General features: G+C 55.6%; 1 protein-coding gene across 6 annotated transcripts; it reads right to left on the bottom strand.

Annotated features, from left to right (window-relative positions):
• Nucleotides 1-1,247: 1,247 nt before the first annotated feature.
• On the bottom strand, nucleotides 1,248-20,710 carry MSI1 (musashi RNA binding protein 1). Of its 6 annotated transcripts, none has more exons than XM_060118859.1 (14): nucleotides 20,652-20,710; nucleotides 20,442-20,482; nucleotides 19,798-19,876; nucleotides 19,615-19,699; nucleotides 16,710-16,751; nucleotides 15,104-15,196; nucleotides 11,377-11,425; nucleotides 10,128-10,210; nucleotides 9,520-9,637; nucleotides 6,862-6,942; nucleotides 5,584-5,640; nucleotides 2,722-2,790; nucleotides 1,741-1,928; nucleotides 1,248-1,289 (listed from the first exon to the last, which is right to left on the bottom strand). In XM_060118859.1, the coding sequence occupies exons 1-14, from the start codon at nucleotides 20,708-20,710 to the stop codon at nucleotides 1,248-1,250; spliced, it is 1,086 nt and encodes a 361-aa protein (XP_059974842.1). The 6 variants fall into 6 exon arrangements, with proteins under 6 accessions (XP_059974842.1, XP_059974844.1, XP_059974841.1 ...); XM_060118861.1 differs by having other exon boundaries at nucleotides 1,741-1,895; nucleotides 19,798-19,879; XM_060118858.1 differs by having other exon boundaries at nucleotides 19,798-19,879.
• Between the last annotated feature and the right edge of the window lie 691 nt (nucleotides 20,711-21,401).

Consider the following 21,401-nt stretch of genomic DNA (forward strand, 5'->3'; position numbering starts at 1 on the left):
CCCAGAACACAGGTATCCTCCTGCAGGCCTCTTTCCCTAATCCCCTCCTAGGCAAGCTTTGTTCGTACACTTCGCATTTTCTGTTCTGAAACCCTCCTTCCCATAGATTTTTGAATGGCTGGATTTGTTCAAACATCACCTTCTCAGAGATGCCCTCTGAACCCCTTAAGTAGGTAGACCCCTCACACACAATTTGGAATGATCTCACTTGCTCGCTTGATTTTTGTCTGTAGAGTGAGAGAGGGGCCTTGTCTTCTACATCCCCCTTTTCTGGAATAGTGCTCAATAAATAGTTGTTTGAATGAATGAATGAACAAAGGAAACGTCACTGGGTCACACAGTGCCCCACCATACACAGCATGATGACTGTGTGTGCAGGGTCCTCCCGTCCCCTTACTCTCTGTATACGCATATATGTTGAACGTATCCTGTTTTACCAGTTGAGTAATACTCCATTGTATGCATGCAGTCTGTTTAACTGCTCTCCTGTTGATGGGCATTTCAGTTATTTGCAGTTTTAAAAAGAAATGCCTAGAAGTGGAATTGTTGTGTTAAGGGCATGAATGTTTAGTCCGGATAAACCTGCCCTTTGGAAAACATGAGCCAATTTGCAGATTGTCCTCCCCCCTTATCACTGCTGGGCATCATCAATCTTAAAAAATCTTCGGGGACTTCCCTGGTGGCGCAGTGGTTAAGAATCCGCCTGCCAAGGCAGGGGACAGGGGTTCGAGCCCTGGTCCGGGAAGATCCCACATGCCGCGGAGCAGCTAAGCCCGTGTGCCACAACTACTGAGCCTGCGCTCTAGAGCCCGCGAGCCACAACTACTGAAGCCCGTGCGCCTAGAGCCTGTGCTCCACAACAAGAGAAGCCACCGCAATGAGAAGCCCGCACACCGCAACGAAGAGCAGCCCCCACTTGCTGCAACTAGAGAAAGCCCACAAAGACCCAACACGGCCAAAAATTTAAAAAAAAAAAGGGGGGGGGAGCTGAAAAAAAAAATCTTCGCCTGAGAGGCAGCATATGCTGCCTTATTGTTGTTATCATTTACATTCTTCATGGAGCCGCTTCTCCTGTTCTTTGACCACTGCTGGGATGAAGGTCTGTCTCCTCGCTGGGCTGTGGGTTCCGTGAAGGCAGGGACGGGGGCCGTGTCCCAGACTAGGCTGCCCAGTACTAGCTTTCCCAGTGCCACCCACACCCCAAGGCCCCTGCCCACCTCCTCACCTCCTGCCACCTGCCTCCTGCTTCAGTGGTACCCATTGGTGAAAGCTGTGGCAATCAAGGGGCCCTGGAAAGAAAAGAATTTGACTCCTAGATTCCTGGGGGCAGCAGAGAAAGCCCAGGGGCTCCTTCTGTCTCTCACAGAAGCCCCAGGTGAGGCACAGACCTTCTCTAGCCCTGCCCGTATCGCCCCCACTAAAAGATTCTCCAGGGTAGGGCCTGGGAATCTGCATTAACTAGTACCCTGGTTAAAACTAGGGCACCCCTGAGCTAGAATCTAGCCTCCATGCAGGCAGAGATGGTGAGTCTCATTTGCACAGTATCCCCAGAGCACACCTAATGCCTGGCATACAGAAGGAGATCATTAAATGTCCACTGAATGACTGATGATAACCCTCACTGTTCCTTGGTTGGTGACACTCTCTCCATCCGTCATCTCTCGCCTCCCTTCTGCCCCCACAGACAGACAAGGCCTCTCCCTCCTTCAACTTCAGGGTCCTCCAGGTCCGGCCACTCACCCCAAGACTGTGGCCGAAGCCAGTGCTGGGGGCGGGGCTGGCAGCGCTGATGTAACTGCTGACCCCCGAGTCCTGGTTGGCTGCCCCATAGAGCTCGGCCATGGGGCCCGGGCTGGTGGTCCCCAGGAAGCCCCCTGTGCGGCTGGGAGTTGAACCTGGAGGGGGAGCCATCGTCCAGGGGTGAGAGCCTGGCAACCCAGAAAGAAGACGGTGATAGCCCCGGCGCCCGCTGTGACCCCCCAGCACCCCCTCCAATCGGTTCCACCCAGCCTGACCTTGGCCCCTCCCCCCTGCCTCACCCCCACAACCCAGAGGGGCATGTGCAACGCCACCCAGAAATCCTCCAGAGTCCATCCACCCCCCCAGCCCCAGCCCGTGCCCCAATCATCTCTTGTCTGACCGCTCAGCAGCCTTTTCACTGACCTCCCCTCCCCTCTGGAGCCCCTTCACACCTGTCCCCACCCTGCAGCTGCGTGCATTTTCTAAAATGGACATCACTCTGCTGCTTAAAATGTTCAGCGTCTCCCCAGGACCCGGTTCCTCCCACCTCCTCCCCACTCCCCACTCCTGTACTCCACCCATGCTAACTGGCCTCCAAGCCTTTGCACCTACTCTTCCCTCTGTTGGGGATACTTTTCTTCCTGTTTGCCTTCAAATGGGAAGTTAAGAGGTGCAACCTCCTGGAAGCCTTCCCGAGAGGCCTGTGAGCTCCTCTGACAGCTGACATCCCCCAGCGGTCAGTATCATCCTTCCGTGTGACTGCCTTTTTAATACCTGATGCCCCACCAGCCTATAAGCTCTGGAGGGCAGGGACCACGTTGTTCTCCTTCCTGGCTGGCCTACCAAGTGCTCAGTTCATATTAGTTGAGTGAATGAATAAGTGAGTCCCTCTGAAAAGGGGTGGCAGTGGCCGCCTCCCCACCCCTCTAGAATTCTCTGCCCCCTGCCCCCCGCCGCTTCCTGCACCCCAGAAGGCCTCACCTGTCCCTCGAACTACAGCCGCTGCCGCCGCTGCCGCTGCCATGGGTCCGTAAGCGGTGAGAGGAATGGCTGGAAGGAAAGGTATGGGCGCTTCAGTGTGGCGGCTGAGGGGCAGCGGGGGATGAGGGCAGAGCCTCTCCAGCCTTACCCCACCTCGGAGGGGTCAGTGCAGCCCTGGGGTCAGGCAGAACTCCCTTGGAGAAAGGGAGGCGAGAGGATCGCCTCCCAGGGATCCTCAGCTTCTCCCCTGGACTTGACGGACACACTTGAACAAGCAAACCTCATAGCAGGTGCGGGTGGTGCACCCCCCCCCGCCCCGAGCTGCTCTGAGCGTCGCCTGCAGCTGCCCCCTTCTCCAGGGAGGGCCCTTGGCTGGACGGGGGCTACTTAGCCCAGGGGTACACAGAGATTATGTCCCTCTTCCCGACCCCAGCCAACTGGAGCCAGTGACTGACTGACACGGGTACCAAAAGCCAGGCTGTCGCCCCAAGGGACCAACCAGGAGGTGCACTAACCCCCCCCCTACCCCCCAGTGGGATCCGGCTGAAGCTAGACTCCAGTCCAGGCCACAAGCCCATTTCGCTCCTTCTGCTGCCTGGCCGGCTCCCCTCGCTCCCCTTCTCCCGTGAGAAGGGAGATGTCCTCCATACATTGTGTGCACGCAGTTCCCTGCCTCAGGGGCCCCTGACCACCACCCAGGCAGAAATGACCACTCCTTCCTCCAAGTCTCCTCATCCCCTTTTCTCTGACCCCCTCTTCAGACACAGGGATCTGGCTATTCCCTGGTTTGCTGTCTACCCCACCACCCCCACCTCCGCAGCGCCTAGCACCCTGCCTTGTATACAGTTGGTGTTTAATAAGTGTCAGCTGAAGGAACAGTACTAGGAGGGACCTCTGCTTAAATAATTGGTTGGCGTGAGCCTGGAGCTCCCTCAGGCCTGGGGGTGAGCGCCCCCTGCCGCTTGGCTCTGCCCTTGAGAGGCTACAATCCCAACCAGAGCCAGGGTCTGGGGAGTCTGCATTTGCCCTCTCCCATCCCAAGATGTGCCCCTGGGGGCTGTTTTGGTGACCCTGGCCCTGAACTGGACCGGACGCTAGGGACCCTGAAAAACAACCCTGAAAGTCCTTGGCTAGGCCATGGGGCCAGGGGATTAAAGTTTAGGATAGCATTCCTGCACCGCTGGGAGACAACTTGCCTAAGGTCTTCATAGAGGTGGCACTTTCTCACTCAGTCACCTCCTCCGAGAAGCCTTCCCTGACCACCCCTGCTGAGGCAGCCCCTCGCCCCTGACACTAACACTTTAGCACATCTCCCTGTTTTATTTTCCTTGTGGAACTTCTCACCTTGAGAAAGTATCTGATACTTGTTTATTTACTTGTTTATTCCTGTCTCCCTCCACTAGACTATCAGCTCCAGGAGGGCAGGGGTCTCATCTGTCTCATTCCCTGATGAATCCCCACTGCCTGGAACAGCATTTGGCACAAAACATATTGATTAAATGCACGAAGGAAACACCCTCATCTCTTGAAGGCGAGGGAAAAGTCTGGACCCCAGACCTCCAAGAACTGCTTAGCCTTGAACCCACGTCCTCCCTGGCCAAAGTGTCTGCAGAGGGGATATTTCTTCCCTCGGTTCTTTAACGGCAGGGCTGGGCTCTGAGGTCTGGTCTGGGGCCCAGTTAGGCATTTCCACAAAGCAAATCCAGCATGCTCTTATCACAGCAGTAAAGCATTACTCATTTGTATAATAAGCATTTCTCTCTCTCTCTAGAGCACAAGTTCTGCAGATCAGAGCTTGGGTGTCTGGTCCCTGCTTTGCTTCCAGGGCTTGGCAGTGTCTCACACAGTAGGGCCTCAACACAAGAGTTCTGAAATGAGTAGGAAAGACCCCTTTTCGCTCCCCCACTCACTCTGTTCAGGGAAGAGCCTCTATCAGCCCCACCACCAGGACTCCCTCCCCTTCCTTCAGGTTCCTCTTTCCCCTCCCCCATTTTGGGGCCCCCCCGAGCATCCCTTGGAAGGAAGGTCTCATCTAAAGCAGCATCCACGCTCACGTCCTCCACACACGGCTAGGTTGGGGGGGGAGTCTGGGGATGGGGTGGGGGGAGAAGCGGGTTGAACAGAGAAACCCCTTGCAGCCCACCTCATCTGCACCCACCCGGCCCCGCCCCTTGCCCTTGGCCTGGGCCTCAGCCCCGGCCCCAGCTCCAGAGCTGAGCTGACTGGCCCAAGTAAAAACTCCAGCTTGAGAAACGGCTCAGGATGGCCAAGCACATCACACCTACTTGCCCAGAAGTTGCAAACGGGCTGGATTCGGCCCTCAAATATGTTGCATTTGGCCTGCAGTGGTTTAAAAATTTGAAATTGGTTGCCAACATTTGAAAATAACTGAAAAACTCATTTGAAAGTGAAAGCTGGGTTTTGGGCTTCTCTTGGAAAATAAGATCTGTAAGTTGTTGGTCTGCATCCCCTCCCGGCAGGGTTGGCTGGCACTGAGTGGAGCCATGCCCACTGCCATGTCCTGACATCCCCACCCGGCCCACTTTGCTCTGAGTTTGAGACCCTGGCTGGTTCACCACTGGCTCCCAGCGCCTACAAGGTGTTTGGCATACGGGAGGCGTTAGATAAATATTTGTCAAATGGATGAATGAGTGACGTCGCCTCCATCTGCTGGGCTTGGCCCTATGCCCCACCCTTAAGGGCCATGCAGCTACACAGACTGGCCAGTGCCCGAGTCTGCTGCATCCTCATAGACTGGAGGGCAGGAGAAAAGGGTCCCACTAGCTTTCCCTGGGAAGGTTCCTGGGTCATTCTCTTTCTCCCCATGTGGCCTGTGAGGTGTACGAAATCCGAGCGACTGACCTGTAAGCTCGGGGAGGACTGGGGCGCTCGGGAGAGGGGTCCGCTCTACACGGAATTCTAAAATGAAACGTAAAACAGCTTAGGAAGATGCAGGGAGGCCTCTTGGGCGTGGCCCAGGGAGGATAAATGCACCCACAGGGACACTGGGTGGGGGGACAGGCCATGCACAGGACCCGAGAGCTGGGGAGGGGGAGAGCACGGTCCCCAGCAGGCAAGGGTGGGGAAGGAGACACAGTCACAGAGAAGGGAGACAGACAGAGAAGGGAAGAGTGGGCAGAGTTGCCACCTATACCCTGGGCACTGGGTGATGCTGGAGCTTCTGTTCCCGCTGTTTTTCTTAAAAGTCTTGAAGTTGCACTAAAAAATCTCCCAGAATCCATCTTTCCTCCTATTTTCTTTGGGGGGTGGGGAGGAGGAGCTGGGAAGATAGCATTGATGGGAAGCGATGACCCTAGAGCAGCTCTGCCACTTTCTAGCTGAGTCATCTTTGCAGTCACTTTTCCCTTCTGCGCCCATTTCCTCACCTAGAAGATGGGGATCACCATGCCTTCCCCCAGAGGTTACTGTCAGGACTAGACAACAACATGTGTACAGAGGGTTCCAAGCTGGACTGCCCAAGGTGCAAGTGCTTAGGGGACCTCTAGAAAAATAAGACCAGAAAACAAGCAAACAAAAGCCTTGCAAAAATATGAAATTTGATATTTAAAAAAACATTGAATAGTCATCATGGGAAAGCTCAGAACTTTGTTGGGCTTCTCGCCACTTATGAGAAGGCCTAGTGTTGTTTTTATTTTGAATTACAAATGAGGGTGGTGATCATCTTGCTTTTAAATTGTTTTTCAGCATTCAGGGTCTCCAAAGGTCTTGTCTGCCTTGAAAGGGGCTCAGCATAGCACATGCTCATTATCGGTGAGTCCGTAAGGACACAACCAATGTTGGCCCTCAGGGAGGTTGCCCCACCACAAGCCCAATGCCCTTTTGGTGGAAGTGGCAACCCCGGAGGCGGGTAGGGAGGAGAGAAAGGCAAGAGGCGGGCAGAGATCAGCCTAGGAGGGAGGGGTGCCATGCAGGGCCACATGGGGACCCCCCCAGCTTCTGGGGAGGGGAGGGGGGGATGGGTGGGGCGAGGCGCTCCTTCCTCAGACATGCCCTTCCTTCCAAGCCTCCAGCAGGCAGACCTCCCCCATGCCATGCACCCCCAGACACCGCCCGTGAGGAGTCAGATTGCCCGGGAACCAGGGACATGCTGGCAGCAGAGGGACACTGGGCAGAACTTACCGGGGAACTGGTAGGTGTAGCCAGGGGCGAGGCCTGTATAACTCCGGCTGGCATAGGTCGTGGCTTGAAAACCAGGGTAACCTGATAGGGCAAGGGGACCAGTGTCAGATGCCTTACCTACAGCTCAGCAGGGAAGGATGTGAGCCTCTCATTTCCCTCCCCACCTTGTATCATGAATAGTAATCAGTCATATTTACCATATACCTTCTGCATGCCAAGCCCTGTGCAAAGCCTGTTGCACACTTTACTCTCTCCTTAAACCTCATAAGAATCCCAAGAGGTACTATTAGGAACCCCATTTTACAGATAGAGAAACTAAGGCTCAGAGAGGGGACACTTATTAGCTGAGAATAATCCAAACTCTTATCAAGGCCCCTCATGCTCTGGCTCCTGCCTCCATCCTGTCCTCATCTACACCCTGCCCCTTTCTCACTTTGCTCCAGCCACATTGGCCTCCCTGCTGTTTCTCAAATTCACCAAGCTCTTTCCCACCCCAGGGCCTTTGCACATGATGATTCCTCTGCCTGGAACACTCTTCCCCGGGTTTTCACATAACTATGTCCTTCTCATTGTGCAAGACACAGCTCAACTGTCACCTCCTCGGAGAGGTCATCACACAAGAGACCTCCCTTTCATCAGTTACAATATTCATCATGTCACCCTCCCTGGTTTTTCCCTTTCAACATTTATCATGTCACCCTGTTTTTTCCCTTTCATAGCACTGATGACCAGTATCTGAACTTATCCCAGGATTTCTTTAAGTGCTGATTTTCTGTCTTCCCCATCTTTTATTTCTGTCTCTCCAAAACACCAACACGGTGCCTGCTACTTAGTATACATATATTATAATAGATATTTGCAGCTTTGAAAGAAAGATCACCCAGTGAGTAATAATGGTGTAACTGGGATTCAAATTCAGATCTGACTGGCTCCAAGTCTCTTAACCACAATTCTCACTACTGGTTAGAGGTTTTCTTCCCCCCCAACCCCGCTTTTTAAATGGGGTGAAACCAACTAATGAATTGCTTTGAAAAGAAAATTTTCTCAATATTCCACAGGAGGCTAAAGAGACAGAACAACTAAATTCAATACTTTATTCTAGCCTGGAACTTGCTCTGGAGGACAAAAATAGTTATAAAGAACATTACTGGATCAACTGATAAAATCAGAAAATAGATAATAGATTAGATTAAAATATTGTATCCGTATAAATGTATGAATTGATAATTATAATGTGGTTTCATGAAAGAACATCCCTAATCTTGGGAAACACACAGTGAATTATCTAAGGGTAAAGGGCCAAAATGCATGTAATTTACCCTCAAATGATTCAGGGAAAAATCACAAGTGTACTGTGTGTGTGTGTGTGTGTGTGTATGTGTGTGTACACACATACACATACAGAGAGAATGATAAAAGCAAAATGGGTATGATGTAAACGATACGTGAATCTGGCAGAGGGTATATGGATGGTCTTTGTACTACTTTATTTTTCCAACTCTTCTGAAAATTTGAAATTACTTCCAAATAAAAAGTTAAAACAAAAAACTTCAGGAGAAGACAATGCTCCACTTGGCGGGTACATTCCTCACCCCTCTATCTGTGATCCCACTCCTGACCCTCTAGCCCATGCTATACCCTCTCCTCTGAGTCCCCAGAGCACCCCTCCCCCATCCCCAGCATAAAGACCCCCTTGTACTGTTCTCTTTCTGTGTATATACATCTTGTCTCTCCAGGGAGACTGTGACCTTCCTGGGGGCCCAGCTCAGACTTTTCACCCTCAGTCGTGGGTCCCAAGCACTGCTGATTCGTGCTCAACTTCCAAGGCTCATGGTAACCTTGACCTCCTCCGGGGAGCCTCCCTGACCCCCAGGTGTGTTTAAGTGCCTCCTTGGGCCTCCCACAGCCTCCAATCACTGTGGTGACACTGCCCATTCACTTCTGTCTCCCACTTGATGGGAAACCCCATGAAGGCAGGTCCTCTCTCTCAGAAGCTGCTCAATAAATATTAGTTGAATGAACAAGAAGAAGCAGCCTTCTTTCTACCTTCCCAGAGGCCTTTGGGTCTGTAAATGCTGTTCCATCTGCCTGACCACTTTTTCCCTCCCCTGCTCCCTGCCCTCCCATAACTAGCTCCTACTCAACCCACAGACTCAGCTTAAATGTGACTTCTTTCTTAGCTTCTCCAAGTCTTGGTCAACTTTGCTATGACCATGCTCCCTTGGCATCCTATAATTCTCATCCTAAACCTATTTATTTATGTTCTTACTTATTTTTCTCCCCTGCCAGACCGTAAAGCTCCAAGAAAAGTCACCATTGTACTTCCTGGCATAGGGCCTGGCATTTATAGTTGCTCAATAACTGTTTACTGGACAGATGCGTGGACAAAAAAAATAGAATGGACGGATGGACGGAAGGACCAATTAATGAGGAGCAGCTGGACCATTCTTTTGGTCACCACCAGAGGGCAGCGCCCTACAACCAAATCGGCCTACCTTCATTAGGACCGGCAGATCTGAGATCCTCGGTCCACACTCCTACCCAACCACTCAGACAGGAGGGCAGACCACCGAGGAGATGCAACACCCATGCAGCCCCTGGTAGCCCCGGGAGCAGTTTCGGGCAGGAAGAAGCCGCAGATGCAGGCCTAGCACATACCCAGCATGCCGATGCCCAGCATGAAGGCGTCCATTCCATAGGGCATTACTCGAGACCTCCCCCGGGCCGAGCCAGTCGGTGACATCACCTCTTTTGGCTGAGCTTTCTTACATTCCACCTGCAATGAGACCTGGCGGTCAGTCCCTCCTATAGACGCAGGTCACCCTCCTATTCCCTGGCAGGGCTCTTTATTGTTAATTTCATGGTTACCGTTTCTGGAAGGATCACAGAGCGCTAGAGATCAGCTTTGCATGCAGTAGTTCATCGAATGCTTACACCAACCCTATGATGGAGGTACTGCTGCTACTCTCGTTTTACAGATGAGGAAACTGAGGCTCAGAGAGGGGAAGTCATCTGCCCAATGACTAGACTAGTAAGTGGCGGAGTAAGGATTTCAACCCGGTCCCTCTGAGCCCACCAGCCATGCTTTCTCACAGCTGTGGGACACTGTCTTCCTGTCCAGATTTTCAGCGGGTGGGAGAATTGGCTCTGCCCCACTGACTGTGAGGCCCCTCTGCCTGCCTGCAGAACCTCCAAGCAGCCCTGGCTGGCTCCGCCTGGAGCCCTACTCTCCCTCTGCACCTCCACCCCATCCAATCCCGGCTCACCATTTTGTTGTTGATTTCGTGGAAGTGGATTTCACACACTTTCTCCACGATGTCCTCGCTCTCAAACGTGACAAAGCCGAACCCTAGAGGGCAAAGGCAGGCTCAGAACTGGGCTCATGGTCAAAACCCAGCCCCAAGTCATACCAATAACACCACTCCCCCCCTCACAGGCAAGTGTCTAAGCGTTAACAAGAAGCTTTGTTCCCAGCCTAGCAACCTCTCAACTACCCGATGAGACAGGGTTTCAACTCCCAAATCACGGATGTGAAAACCAAGGCTCAGCGAAGTGACTTGCCCAAGACCACGTAGCAAGTTAGAAAGAAGCAGAGCTATGATGCAAAAACCATTCAACCTGCCTTTTCTCTTCCTCAGACGCTGTCCAAGGAGGGGAAAAGAGCACACACAAATACTTTTAAAAATGCACACGAACGTGTACAAACATATTTTTGTACACAGATACACAGCTATATGGTACACCTAGGTACCCATATATCACAGAGACACTCAACAGTGCTCACAAATGCATAAAGGCCCCTGGGTACATGTACAGTTACTCTGACACGCTAGATCTACAAAACTATTCAGACATAGACACCCTCACATGTACAGACAAAAACACACACACGCACACACCAGCACATACCCCACTCCCCAAACAGGCTAAAAGGCCCAAAGCTCTGAAGGCACTGGAGAAACAACCCCGCCTCCTCCTGGGTGTGCCCCAGGGGCTGGAATGGGATTTCTCAGAAGGCAAGGCCCTTGGGAGAAAAACAACCAGGCAGTGTACACCCGGTGGCCCAGATGCTCACAGGTTCGGGGGCAAGGGTCCCGGGGGCTGGGCTCAGCCGATGGGTGGGGCGAGGGAGCAGTGGCAGGAGCAGACTGCCCGGGGCTGTGGAGTCAGCCTGACCCGGGGGTGGCGCAGTCTAAGCTCTGGTTACCAGGGACAAGGTAAGCCCAGGCAGACACCGGCTGGGCAGACACTGGCTGGGGCGGGGGTGGAGGGCTCAGCTGCAAGGGGAGGAGAGGTCTGCTTCTCTGCTCCTCTCGGGTGTCTGCAATTCGGCAAGTTTCTAGCACAGGAAACGGCGGGACAAAAGCCTTCTGTAAGGCCAGGCCCCGGAGAGGATGCAGATCCTCGGGGATAGGATGTCAGGAGGCGAGATGAAAGGGCAGCTGTGACCTGTAGCCCCCTGGCTGACCACAGGCCCCCAGCCTGGCCTGGGAAGGGGGAGGGGGCCAAACTCACCTCGGTGCCGGTTGGTGGTTTTGTCAAACATCAGCATGGCATCGTCCACCTGAAAGAGAGCCACCGTGGACGACCCACCAGACACAGGGGCCTCCACCACAACCCAGGAGCAAGGGCTCCGACACCCGTTCCCCTCTTGCCCAGTCCAGGCTTTATCTTAAACCTGCTCCCTGGGTAGGGGACAGCTTTCCATCTGCAACCCCAACTGGGTGCCACAGCACCACCATTCAACCCCCAAAATCTCAACGGGCCAGCCTGAACATATTAAGCACCAAACATATGCTTGGCACTTTGCCCCACCATCCTCTCCTCCATATTCCTTGCATGGTAAGATCCTCATTTTGTAGATAAGGAAATGGGCTCAGAGATGTGAAGTCACCTACACAAGGTCACCCAGCAAATCCCAGATCAAACCTGGGAGGAGGAGGCATAGAATGGGTGCTAGAGGGGAAAATATAGGAGTAAGATATGAGGTGGGGAAGTGAAAGCCTCTTTCCTTTTTGCAAAAGGCCGGGAGGACAGCCACTCCAGCCAGACCCAACTCCCCTCTCATGGTACAGATCTTTTCCTCTAATTGAGGTTTCCTTTTGCTAGAGGCTGTAATTAAAGCAAGTAGAGTTCAGTGCCTGGGCTTCTTGCCTCCCACTGACTGGGGGAGGGGAAAGGGGTGGAGGAAGGAGGAGAGTCTACATTATCCCCCATCCCTTGGACTCCAGTCGTCTCTTCTTGTTACTCCCTCAAGGCATCCTCTCAGATACATGGACAGCCAAAGTCCTTTGCCTCCCTTCTGCAGTCCCAGCTTCCCTTTGCCTACATCTGCTGCTTCCCTCCTTGCCCTCTTAATTCTTCAGCCACTGTCAGCTGTCTCATGGGGTTAAGCTAAGGTCTGATTCACCCTCGGTGGAAATCAAGGGCTGCCTCTGATACTGCCTCTCCCCCCTCCACATCCCACTCCAGCTGCTGACCCTCCCCCAAATGGTCAGACACCCAAGGGATAAAGGAAAACTTCCTGAGGCCTTGGGGCACAGCCTCTTCCCCACTCTCCTTTGCTCTCTTTCCAGGCCGTCATCTGCCTTGTTAAAGTGGAAAGGGCAGCCCCTGAAATGGGTGGTCCTCCAGTTCTTCTCAGGCACCAAGCAGCACTGGGCCCCTGACTTTCCCCTGGGAGAACCAGGACACACACTCTCACACACACACACACACACACACACACACACACACACACACACACACACACACACACACACACACACACACACACACACACACACACACACACACACACACACACACACCTCCACTGAGCCGGGAGGCAGCTGGGTCCCTGGAGAATCTCAGGGGGAAATTACATCTCCGTTCCCAAGAAGCCTCCTGCCCCAGGGCCCTGCAGCACAGTGCCACCCTAACTCCCATGCTATGGACCCATTCTGAGCCCACATCCCAAATTAGCTAGACCGTCCAAACTGGATGGACAATGCATGTTTAGCACAGGGAAAAGAGAAACCCGGAAAGGAGGCTTGTGATAGAAGCACAAGCTTTGAGTAGCACAGGCTGGAATTGGAAAGTAAGCTTGGCAAGCAGCTTTCTGTCTCTATGATTCAAGTTCTTCATCTGTAAAATGGGTATAAACAGTGTCTTATAGGGAGGAGTTAAATGAGATAGTGCTAGTGTAACACAACTCACAGTACCTGGGATACAGTAAGTGCTTAATGAATAACAGCCATTATTATTATTATTATTACTTTTATTATAGAGGGGCTTACCCACAGTCACATGGGGGAGGGTGGCAAAGCTAGAGACAGAACAGCTGGACACCACTGGCTTTGACGTTTCCATGAAGACAGTGCCTGTGTCAGCTATGACCATGACCACCCTACTGAGCACCTGGACTTGTGCTACTGTGATTATTTTTTGAACGGATGAGTAGATGAACCAGCCACACCCTCCTCCCCCATCCTGCAGCTCTGAGTCCCTGCCGGACCCAAAACTGATTCAGCCCAAATCCACAGCCCTTCCTCCACCCAACCTTCCCACACTATCAGCCCTGGCCCCCCAGACCCTTCAACCTGGGCCTTGGCTGGACAGACCCAGAGTGGGGCACCGGGGTTGAGGCCAGGGCACAGAGCAAGGAAAGTGGCTGGGGGTTCAGGGGACCCCCACCAGTGTCTTTCTCCTGGGGCCAGCTGAGGGGAGAGAGGCTCCCAGCCCAGTGTCCTTAATAGGCTTTGGTCTCCATGGGAACCCAGGGGCAGGGGGGCTCGGGCAGGGGGAGGGGAGGCGGCCGAGGCCTGCTGACCAGTGGGAGCCGCCAAGTTCGGCGGCCGCTAAGCCTGAGTGGCAGCCATGGCGGCTGACCATTGTTCCCCCCTCGGCGGCGGCCCCTCGATCCGGGCGGGAGGCCCCCCGCCGCGGGGCCCTTGGCATTCCCGGCTGTCCCCCTCTCTCCCTGGCAGCCTATTCTCCAGCTCCCCCTGGCCTCCCCGGGCCGGTTTCACATGCCAACGCCGATTTAGGCCCGAACAAAAGACGCGGCCGCTGACGGCTTCTCCTGGGGCCCGGTTGCCATGGCAACGCCGGCCCCGGGGGCAGGCGGCCTCCAATCACAGCTGCTGGATCAGATTAGTGCGAGCTCTAATGCTCGGCGCTCAGACACAAAGACACCCCACCGGAGCCGAGCGGGGCCTGCTGCTTCCCAGGAGCGCCCTTCCCTCTGGGGCCCAGGCGGCCGACCTGCCCTGGGTCCTGTGCCCGGGTCCCCGCTGAGGCGCCTGAGCCTAGGCCTCTGGCCCTTGCATCGCCTGCATCCGCTGGCCAGGGGACCTCCCACCCTCTCCCCTTCTACCCTAGAGACGGAGGCGCGGGTGCTGTAAACCCACCCAGTCCTCAGCTCACATCCCATTCCCAAGCCACGTTCTCCTGTGCCCTTTGCCTAACAGGGAACTGAGAGGGCCTTGACGGGAAAGTGAGATCCAGCCTGCAGCCTGTCTCACGTCAGAAAAGACCAGGGACCCCAGCACTAAGCACAGCAGCCCTACAGACTTAAAACTTGGTCCCCTCCTAGCCATCTCTCCATGGGACCTTGATGTTCACGTTGCTCCCCTTTCTGGGGACACCCTATTGTCTGATGTCACCACATCTGCTTCTGCATGGACTAAATGGCCCACAAATGTAAGCTCCATGCACCTCAGAGCTAAGAAGCAGTCCTCCGGGACTGATCAGGAATTTGGGGTGGTCTCTTCAGCCCCTCCCCAATAGCTAAGAGATCGGCACCCTCCCCCTCAGCTCCCACCTGTGCAAGGAGGGTCCTGAGTACAACTGGGAGTCATATTTATTGCTTCCTTATCATCCTCACCGGGAAGGAGTGGGGGAAGGTACAACCGCCCGTGGACTGGACAGGTGCAAACTCCCAGGAGGCCAAGGGGTGACTGGATTGAACTGGCTTCGGGAGCACAGCCTCCCTCAGGAGAATGAAGATAAGCAGGAGAAGGGCAACAACAGGGACAGCTACTGTGTGGCTTCTCTCCCTGGGGACGTGTCCAGAGTCCGAAGCCCACAGATAGGCCAGGAGCCTGAACGGTGGGTTGGCCCAGCCTCACCCACAAAAGGACCCAGCCCCCTTTTCAACTCTTGCAGGAATTGGAATGACCTGGCTGGACTCCACTTGCTACTGACCAAAATTCTACAGGCCTGTCATACACCCCAGCCAGCACCCCCAGTTTTGACCCACCTTCCCGAACTGCTCAAAATACTGCTTCACGTCTTCCACCGTGGTGTTTACTGATAGCCCCCCAACAAAGATCTTCTTCGTTCGAGTCACCATCTGTTCGGGGAGGGAATGAGAAAGTGGGCATCTGAGTCCTGTGGCCTACCGCCACCAGCAGGGGCTCCAGCCCTCCTGCCAGGGCGCCAGCTGACAAGCTCTCTGTGGCCCCAGCTACTCGGAAGCTCCCCCTCCCCCCGAGCTCCCCCTTGGACCCCTGCCTCTAGGCCTGTAACGGGCAGCTGTGTACCCCACACCCTGGCTGGCTCGCTTCCTAGGGTCTGTGTCAGGAAGGGGATGGCTTAGTGACCCAGACCTACAGCCTACCTCAAAGACCCCACCAGCCCCTCCTGGGGGAGGCCAAGGCCCATCCCAGGGTCCCCCTGAACTCAACACCGACATTTTCCTCATCAACCTCCTCCCAACCCAACCTCTGGCTGCCCCGTGGCCCCAACCCTGTTTTAGGAAGAACACATGGTCCTAATTACCCCAGGAGCGCATGGCTAATCCATGGCAATTCCCAGCCCCATCCTAACACTAAAGCACCTTCTGTCACCAAACTGCTTAATGGAATTAACCCAATTCCGACCATGTGCTCCCTGGTGCGGCTTCCTTCAAATACCTGCTTCATAATTGCTTTCAGGCCCTCTGCTGGACTCTTCCAGTGATGCCCTTTTCCTGTCTCCTAAAACCTGCCTCTCTCCCTTCGCCGTGGCAGGAGCTGGGCGCCATGACTCAAAATCTTAAAGCGTCCTAGTTCCCACTGACCCCTTGCAAAGGGGGAGTTGAGATCTTCTGGAGAGGGACCTAGTCCCAGGACACATGATAAATCAGCAGACTCAGGGGTCTTGATCTCTGTACTATAGTCAGCCTTCCGCCTGTCTCCTGTTTTCGACTGCTTAAAAATTAAGATGTGGCTAGTTGCCCTGGGCCCTGGAATAGGCCCCTGTCCTGCACCAAAAGTTTTGAGTTCTGTATAGCTCAACTGCTCAGAAATCTGTTTTCCATGCACCCAGAAAAACTCACCACAGCACCAGGGAAAAAGAATACTTGGGAGGGCAGCCACAGTCACCCAACTTGAAAGATAACAGGTGTCAGACACCATGGTCCCTTCCCACTCTGCAAGCCCAACACACCTCACCCCAGAGGTGGCGGGTGGTAATTGGGGGGTCAGAGGTAGCTCCCTGGCCTGACTTTAGCTCAGCCTCAGAGGGTAAGTCTGGGCTGTGTTTGACCCCCCAGAGGTGCTGGGCACAGAGGCTGTGATCTCCAGAGTCAGAATTAGACTCAGGGTCCAAAGTGTACTGGCTTCAAATACAGGGCAATGAATCACCTGAGGGGTTCCTCCTTCTCTCAATATATGCAGCCCCCCCTCTCTCTAGTCCATCCCAGAGCACAGACGGAAAAATGCATGGTGTCTGCAATTCACAGAACAAGGACGTGAAGAATCCTCCCTCCTCCCATCCCAGTCCATGCCATTAACACTCCAACCCGAAGCCTCTTCCATAGAAGGGAATGCTGGGAAAATCACTGCCGGTTGTACAGAGCTGCTCCCAGACACACACATACCTACCTTAGGCTGTGCTCGCCGAGGAAAGGCCACCTTGGGATCAATCTGAAAGGGAAGAGAGAGGTAGAGGGGCGTTGGTTATCACACACAGCCTGAAGATCTGAGGACCTCTCTCATCCCAGGACACAGAGGTGACAGAAACCACCACAGCCTCTGGCAGGAAAATGTAACAGTTAAGCATTTAGGCCCTAGAGCCAGGCTGTTGGGTTCAAAGCCCACTTACACTGCTTCCCAGCTGTGAGAGCTTGCACAAATTACTTAACCTCTCTGAGCCTCAGCCTTGAGCTCACCAACAAAATGGGCCAATACTAACATCCACCTCAAAGGGCTGTCTGCAGATTATTTGAGGTAATGCTTACAAAGCATTTGTTGTCTAGCCCTCAGCAAGAACCAGAAAAAAGTAAACAAAGTGTTATTCCTTCCAGCACCAGGTATATCGAGGGCCTTCCTGCCTGACAGATACCTGTCCAGGTGAGGTATGCGATCCAGACTTCGGAAGCCTTGTGAATGGAAACACTCTTTGCCTGAAAAAGGCTTCAAGATAAGAGTTCATAAACCACCAAGGGTAGACTCAGTTCTGTTTTCCCAGTACCATCGACATCTAACAGCCCTTCTTGAGGCCACAAACAAACAGTTCCCTGATAATACAGCTCGGATTGGGGTGAAGCAGAACGCAGGTTTGGTGACACGCAAGAACACGGGATTTGAACTCAGAAACTTTGGGCCCCTGGCCAAGCCTGTGATCTTGGTACCTTGCCTGATCCCTCTGAGCCTCAGTTCCCCATCTGCAAAGTGGGGACAATAGCACCCACTTTTCCCAGAGGGAGCTGCAAGGAATCAAATGAGATAATGCAGGTGAAAGCATTCCTTTGTGAACTGCTCTTCATTGCACAAACAAAGGTGCTATTACCAGCAGGCCACCTTTGCCCTTGGCTGTGAACAACCAAAGGGGAAAAGCAAGATGCACCTGGGTACTCTCGGGTACTATATTCGTACTGACAAACAGCAAAAGCCAGAGCACGAGACACTGTGATCAATGCACGACCTATGAGGCCCGGTCATTTCAGAGTTTCTTGCCACTCACATGGGTGGAAACCACTCAGAAGTTCACCAGCCAATCGCAGGGAAGATCTATCTTTCCCCAGAGTTCCTTCCGTTCAAAACTCAGCCTAGTTCTAGGCAACGGGCTCTGGTCCCTTACTGCCCGAATGGCACAAACCAGGGCCAGCCTCCCTGGTTCCCCCCTCTGGAATCTACCCACAGAGAAGGAACCTCCAAAATCCACACCGGGCAATGCCTCCTCTCTCCCCAAATGCCAAGGGGCTCCAGGGATAATCACAGCTGCCCATTCTCCTGTCCGAAGGTATGATTTCGTACCTCGATGGACATGTTCGTCCTTCTATTTCTCCTGGAGGCTGCCAGAGCACACCTCAGACAGTCCCCATGTGCAGACACTGACGGGGAGATGGTACCCAAGCTATGTCCTGCAGAGCCACGCACACCCAATCCCTGACACACCTTACCTCCACTCTGACTCACAGCTGGCAACATAAAACCCAACAAGTAAATAAAAGGTGAAAGTCAGAACCCAAAATAGACTCCCCACAATAAACCTCCCTTCCCAGGCTGGAGAATGCCAAACACAAAGCCCTTGCCCTTTTCAGGTCCCGAGTCTCAGAAGGATGCCCGTCTCATCCTCCTTCCTCCCCTCTCTCTTCCCCTTATCCATCTTCCATGCCCCCGCCCTCAGCTCCAGCCCCAGCCCCAAAATCTCTGCTTCCTGAGCGCTGCAGAAGCCATCAGTGCATTCTGAGGACAGGGGATGGTAGGAGAACAGGCAGCTTGATGGCAGATAATCACCAAAAACAATAGGCCACTGTCTCTCCATTCCCAGCTTGGGTCACTCAGTCTGCGCCAAGAAGATCCTTTCAGAGCCGGCAAAGTTGAGGCCTGGCCTCATTTGCTCATTACTGCGAGCAGGAGTGGGAGCCACTGGGCAGAGATAACAGGAGCTCGGGACAGGAGGTAATTTAACAAATTCTTGGGCACAACCAGCTATTGTTGCAGGTAAACAGGAGCCAATGACTGACCCAAGCAGGGAGGCCCAGGGCTGGAGGAGAGTTGGGGAGTGTGGTGAGAGATCGCACTGTCCCGGCCCCCTGGCAGACAGTCACCCCATCACAGAGGAACCCCTCCTCTGCTTTCTCCTCTTCCCTCTCCCCTTGAGCTGGGGCCTGTGCCAGCGCCCCCTGCAGGGCCCAAGACACTGGGGGAGCAGTGAGAGCAGCAAAATGTTCCCGGAGTTTGAATGCCCAGCAAGCAGCTTCTCCTCAGATCTAGCTGGAAAGGGTTGTCTCCAGGCAAGCTAGCTCCCTTCTCATAAATCCCTTCATGGGCAAAGCAGGTTCACGTCTTCCACACAAAGCAAGGAGCTCATTGACCAAAAGTCAGGGGAGGAGGGAGGGAAGGAAGAAGGGAGGGGGATTCAGTGATGCTTTGCCATTGGTCTGGAATGGGGTGGGGGGAGCCAAATACTAGTTAGAGTTCAGAGAAGCCACGGGTGGGTCACTGCAGCCCTGACTCACCCAATTTGGGCTAGGGGAGGGACCCAAGCTCCTCTCTGAGGCATCAAGATTAGTATGTACAGGAAGGGGATGGTAGCTGCGTCTTCCCTCACCGGTATTGGAGGGGTTGGGGGGTGTAACATCTCCTAGCTGGCCTGGGATTTTCCTGCTCCGTCTCCCCTCAACTCCAGTGACAAAGTTTCAGAGTGTGGCAGCCCTTCTACTCAGAAAACTCCCTCCTTCCTTCAGGACCCCATCCAGCTGTCCCCTGGGGAGAGGCCTGACCCTCTCCTCCAGCGACCTCCCTCTCCCAAAGGACCCCCGAAGCCCCGAGGGCCACTCACTGTTTTGGAGTCGAGCTCGTGCCGCGATTGCGCCAGTACTTTATCCACCCCCGCCTGGTCCATGAAAGTGACGAAGCCGAAACCCCTGCGCGCGGTAGTGAGGGAGAGGCAGATGGTTACAAGGCAGTGAGTGGCGGCGGAGGGGGGCGAGCCGGGAGCAGGAGGAGGGGGTGAGGGGCTCACCTGGATCTTTTGGTCAGGGGATCCCGCATCACCAGACACTCCTTCACCTCCCCGAACTGGCCGAAGTATTCGCGCAGCCCTTCTGTAACCACACACCCGCCTTCGGACCAGCCCGCGCCCCGCGCCCTTCCCCCCTTCCCGCGTCCTTTGCCCCCAGTGACCCCGGCTCGGCCCGGCCGCCCCCGCGCCAAGCAGGCTGCACGCTCTCCACCGCTTCCCCCACCCCCGGTCCTCACCCGGCTCCCGTGGAGCCTCCTGGCGCCCACTGGGGGCCCCAGGAAGCCGAGGGCCGAGCTGGGCTGGAGGGGGGACGGCTCCGGCCGGGTTCCCGCCGCTCCGGGAGCCGCCTCACAAAAGTTTGAGCCGCAGGTGCGAGCGGAGTTGGCGCTGCCGCCGGCGGGTCCCGGGGGCTCAGCCCACCCCCCGATGCCCCCTGAACCCCTCATCTCCTCCCCTCCACCCGCTGGGCCGTGCGCGCTAGCCGATCGCCCTGCGCTCTCGGGGTCCCCGGGCGGGGCGCGAAACAGGGCGCGGAGGCGCCCGGGGTCAGCGGGGCGCAGGGCCGGGCTGGGGTGTCCGGTTCCGGGGCGCCGGGGGGTCCCGGGTGCCCAGCCGGGCCGGCGGGCGCTCCCGGGCTCGCTCACCCTGCGTAGTCTGCCAACTGAGTCCCCCGATGAACATCTTGCTGCGGGAGGAGGAGAGACACAAAGGGCCCGCGTGAGCGCCGGGCGCCCGGGCGCAGGGGGCGCGGGCCCGGGCCCCGGGGAGGCCCGGCCCGACCCGGATCGGCCATGTTGGCGGGGCCGGGGCGGGCGCGGGCCAGTAAGGCCGGGCCGGGCCGGGCCGGGCCGTACCAGGGGTCGTGCGGCGAGTCCGGGGAGGCGAGGCCGGGCTGGGGCGCGTCAGTCTCCATCGGGAGCCGCGGGCGGCGCGGGCAGCGGAGCGGCGGCGGCGGCGGCGGCGGCAGCGCTCGGCGCGGGGCAGATGAGGAGCGCGGCGAAGGGGGCCGGACGGACAGGCCATGCTGCCCCCTCCCCCGACCCCGCTCGGGCGGGCGGGCGGGGACGGCCGAGGGGAGGGCCCGCCGGGGGCCGACCTGCCGGCTCCTCCCCCCGCCGCCCTGCGAGCATAAATCCCAGCGCTCGCCGGTCCGCCCGGGCGCCCGCGGAGGCGGCGGCGCCGGGACCCCGCTCCCGCCGGGCTCCCGGGTCCCCGAGGGCGAGAGAGACCCCGAATCCCGAGGCGGCCCGGGACCTGGGCGCGGCCGCACCCCCCATCCACCCCGGCACGGGGGCCGGGCCGCGGGAACGCCCTCTCGGAATGAAGCGCTTCCCGGTGCCTTCAAGGTAGCTCGGTTCCGGATCTGGGGCCCCCCAGTCCTCCTTCTCAGGTCCCCGCTATCCAGAATCTAAGAGGTCCCCAATCTCCCTGGGTCGGGAGGGAGATAGACCCCCAATCCCCTCATATTCCAACTGGTGAGGATCCCTCCATTCCCCAGTCCGAGCGAGAATCACCCTCCGAGCCCCCAGTTTCCGCCGGACCTAATTTAGTGTTCCCCCATCAGCGGCCCTCAGTCCGCTCGCAGTGTCCCATACCCCCCATAT

Source organism: Mesoplodon densirostris, chromosome 15 (genome assembly GCF_025265405.1).
Source record: "Mesoplodon densirostris isolate mMesDen1 chromosome 15, mMesDen1 primary haplotype, whole genome shotgun sequence".
NCBI lineage: Eukaryota > Metazoa > Chordata > Mammalia > Artiodactyla > Ziphiidae > Mesoplodon > Mesoplodon densirostris.

What these genes read in the sequence shown, in the direction of transcription:
- MSI1 (XM_060118858.1), bottom strand. Translation starts at nt 20,710, where the DNA reads ATGGAGACTGACGCGCCCCAGCCCGGCCTCGCCTCCCCGGACTCGCCG. An exon ending in AACCACCAACCGGCACCGAG is followed by an intron (nt 10,211 to 11,376) that starts GTGAGTTTGGCC and finishes TTTGCCCTCTAG; the next exon opens with GGTTCGGCTTTGTCACGTTT. An exon ending in GCTTCGGCCACAGTCTTGGG is followed by an intron (nt 1,290 to 1,740) that starts GTGAGTGGCCGG and finishes TTTTCTTTCCAG; the next exon opens with GGCCCCTTGATTGCCACAGC.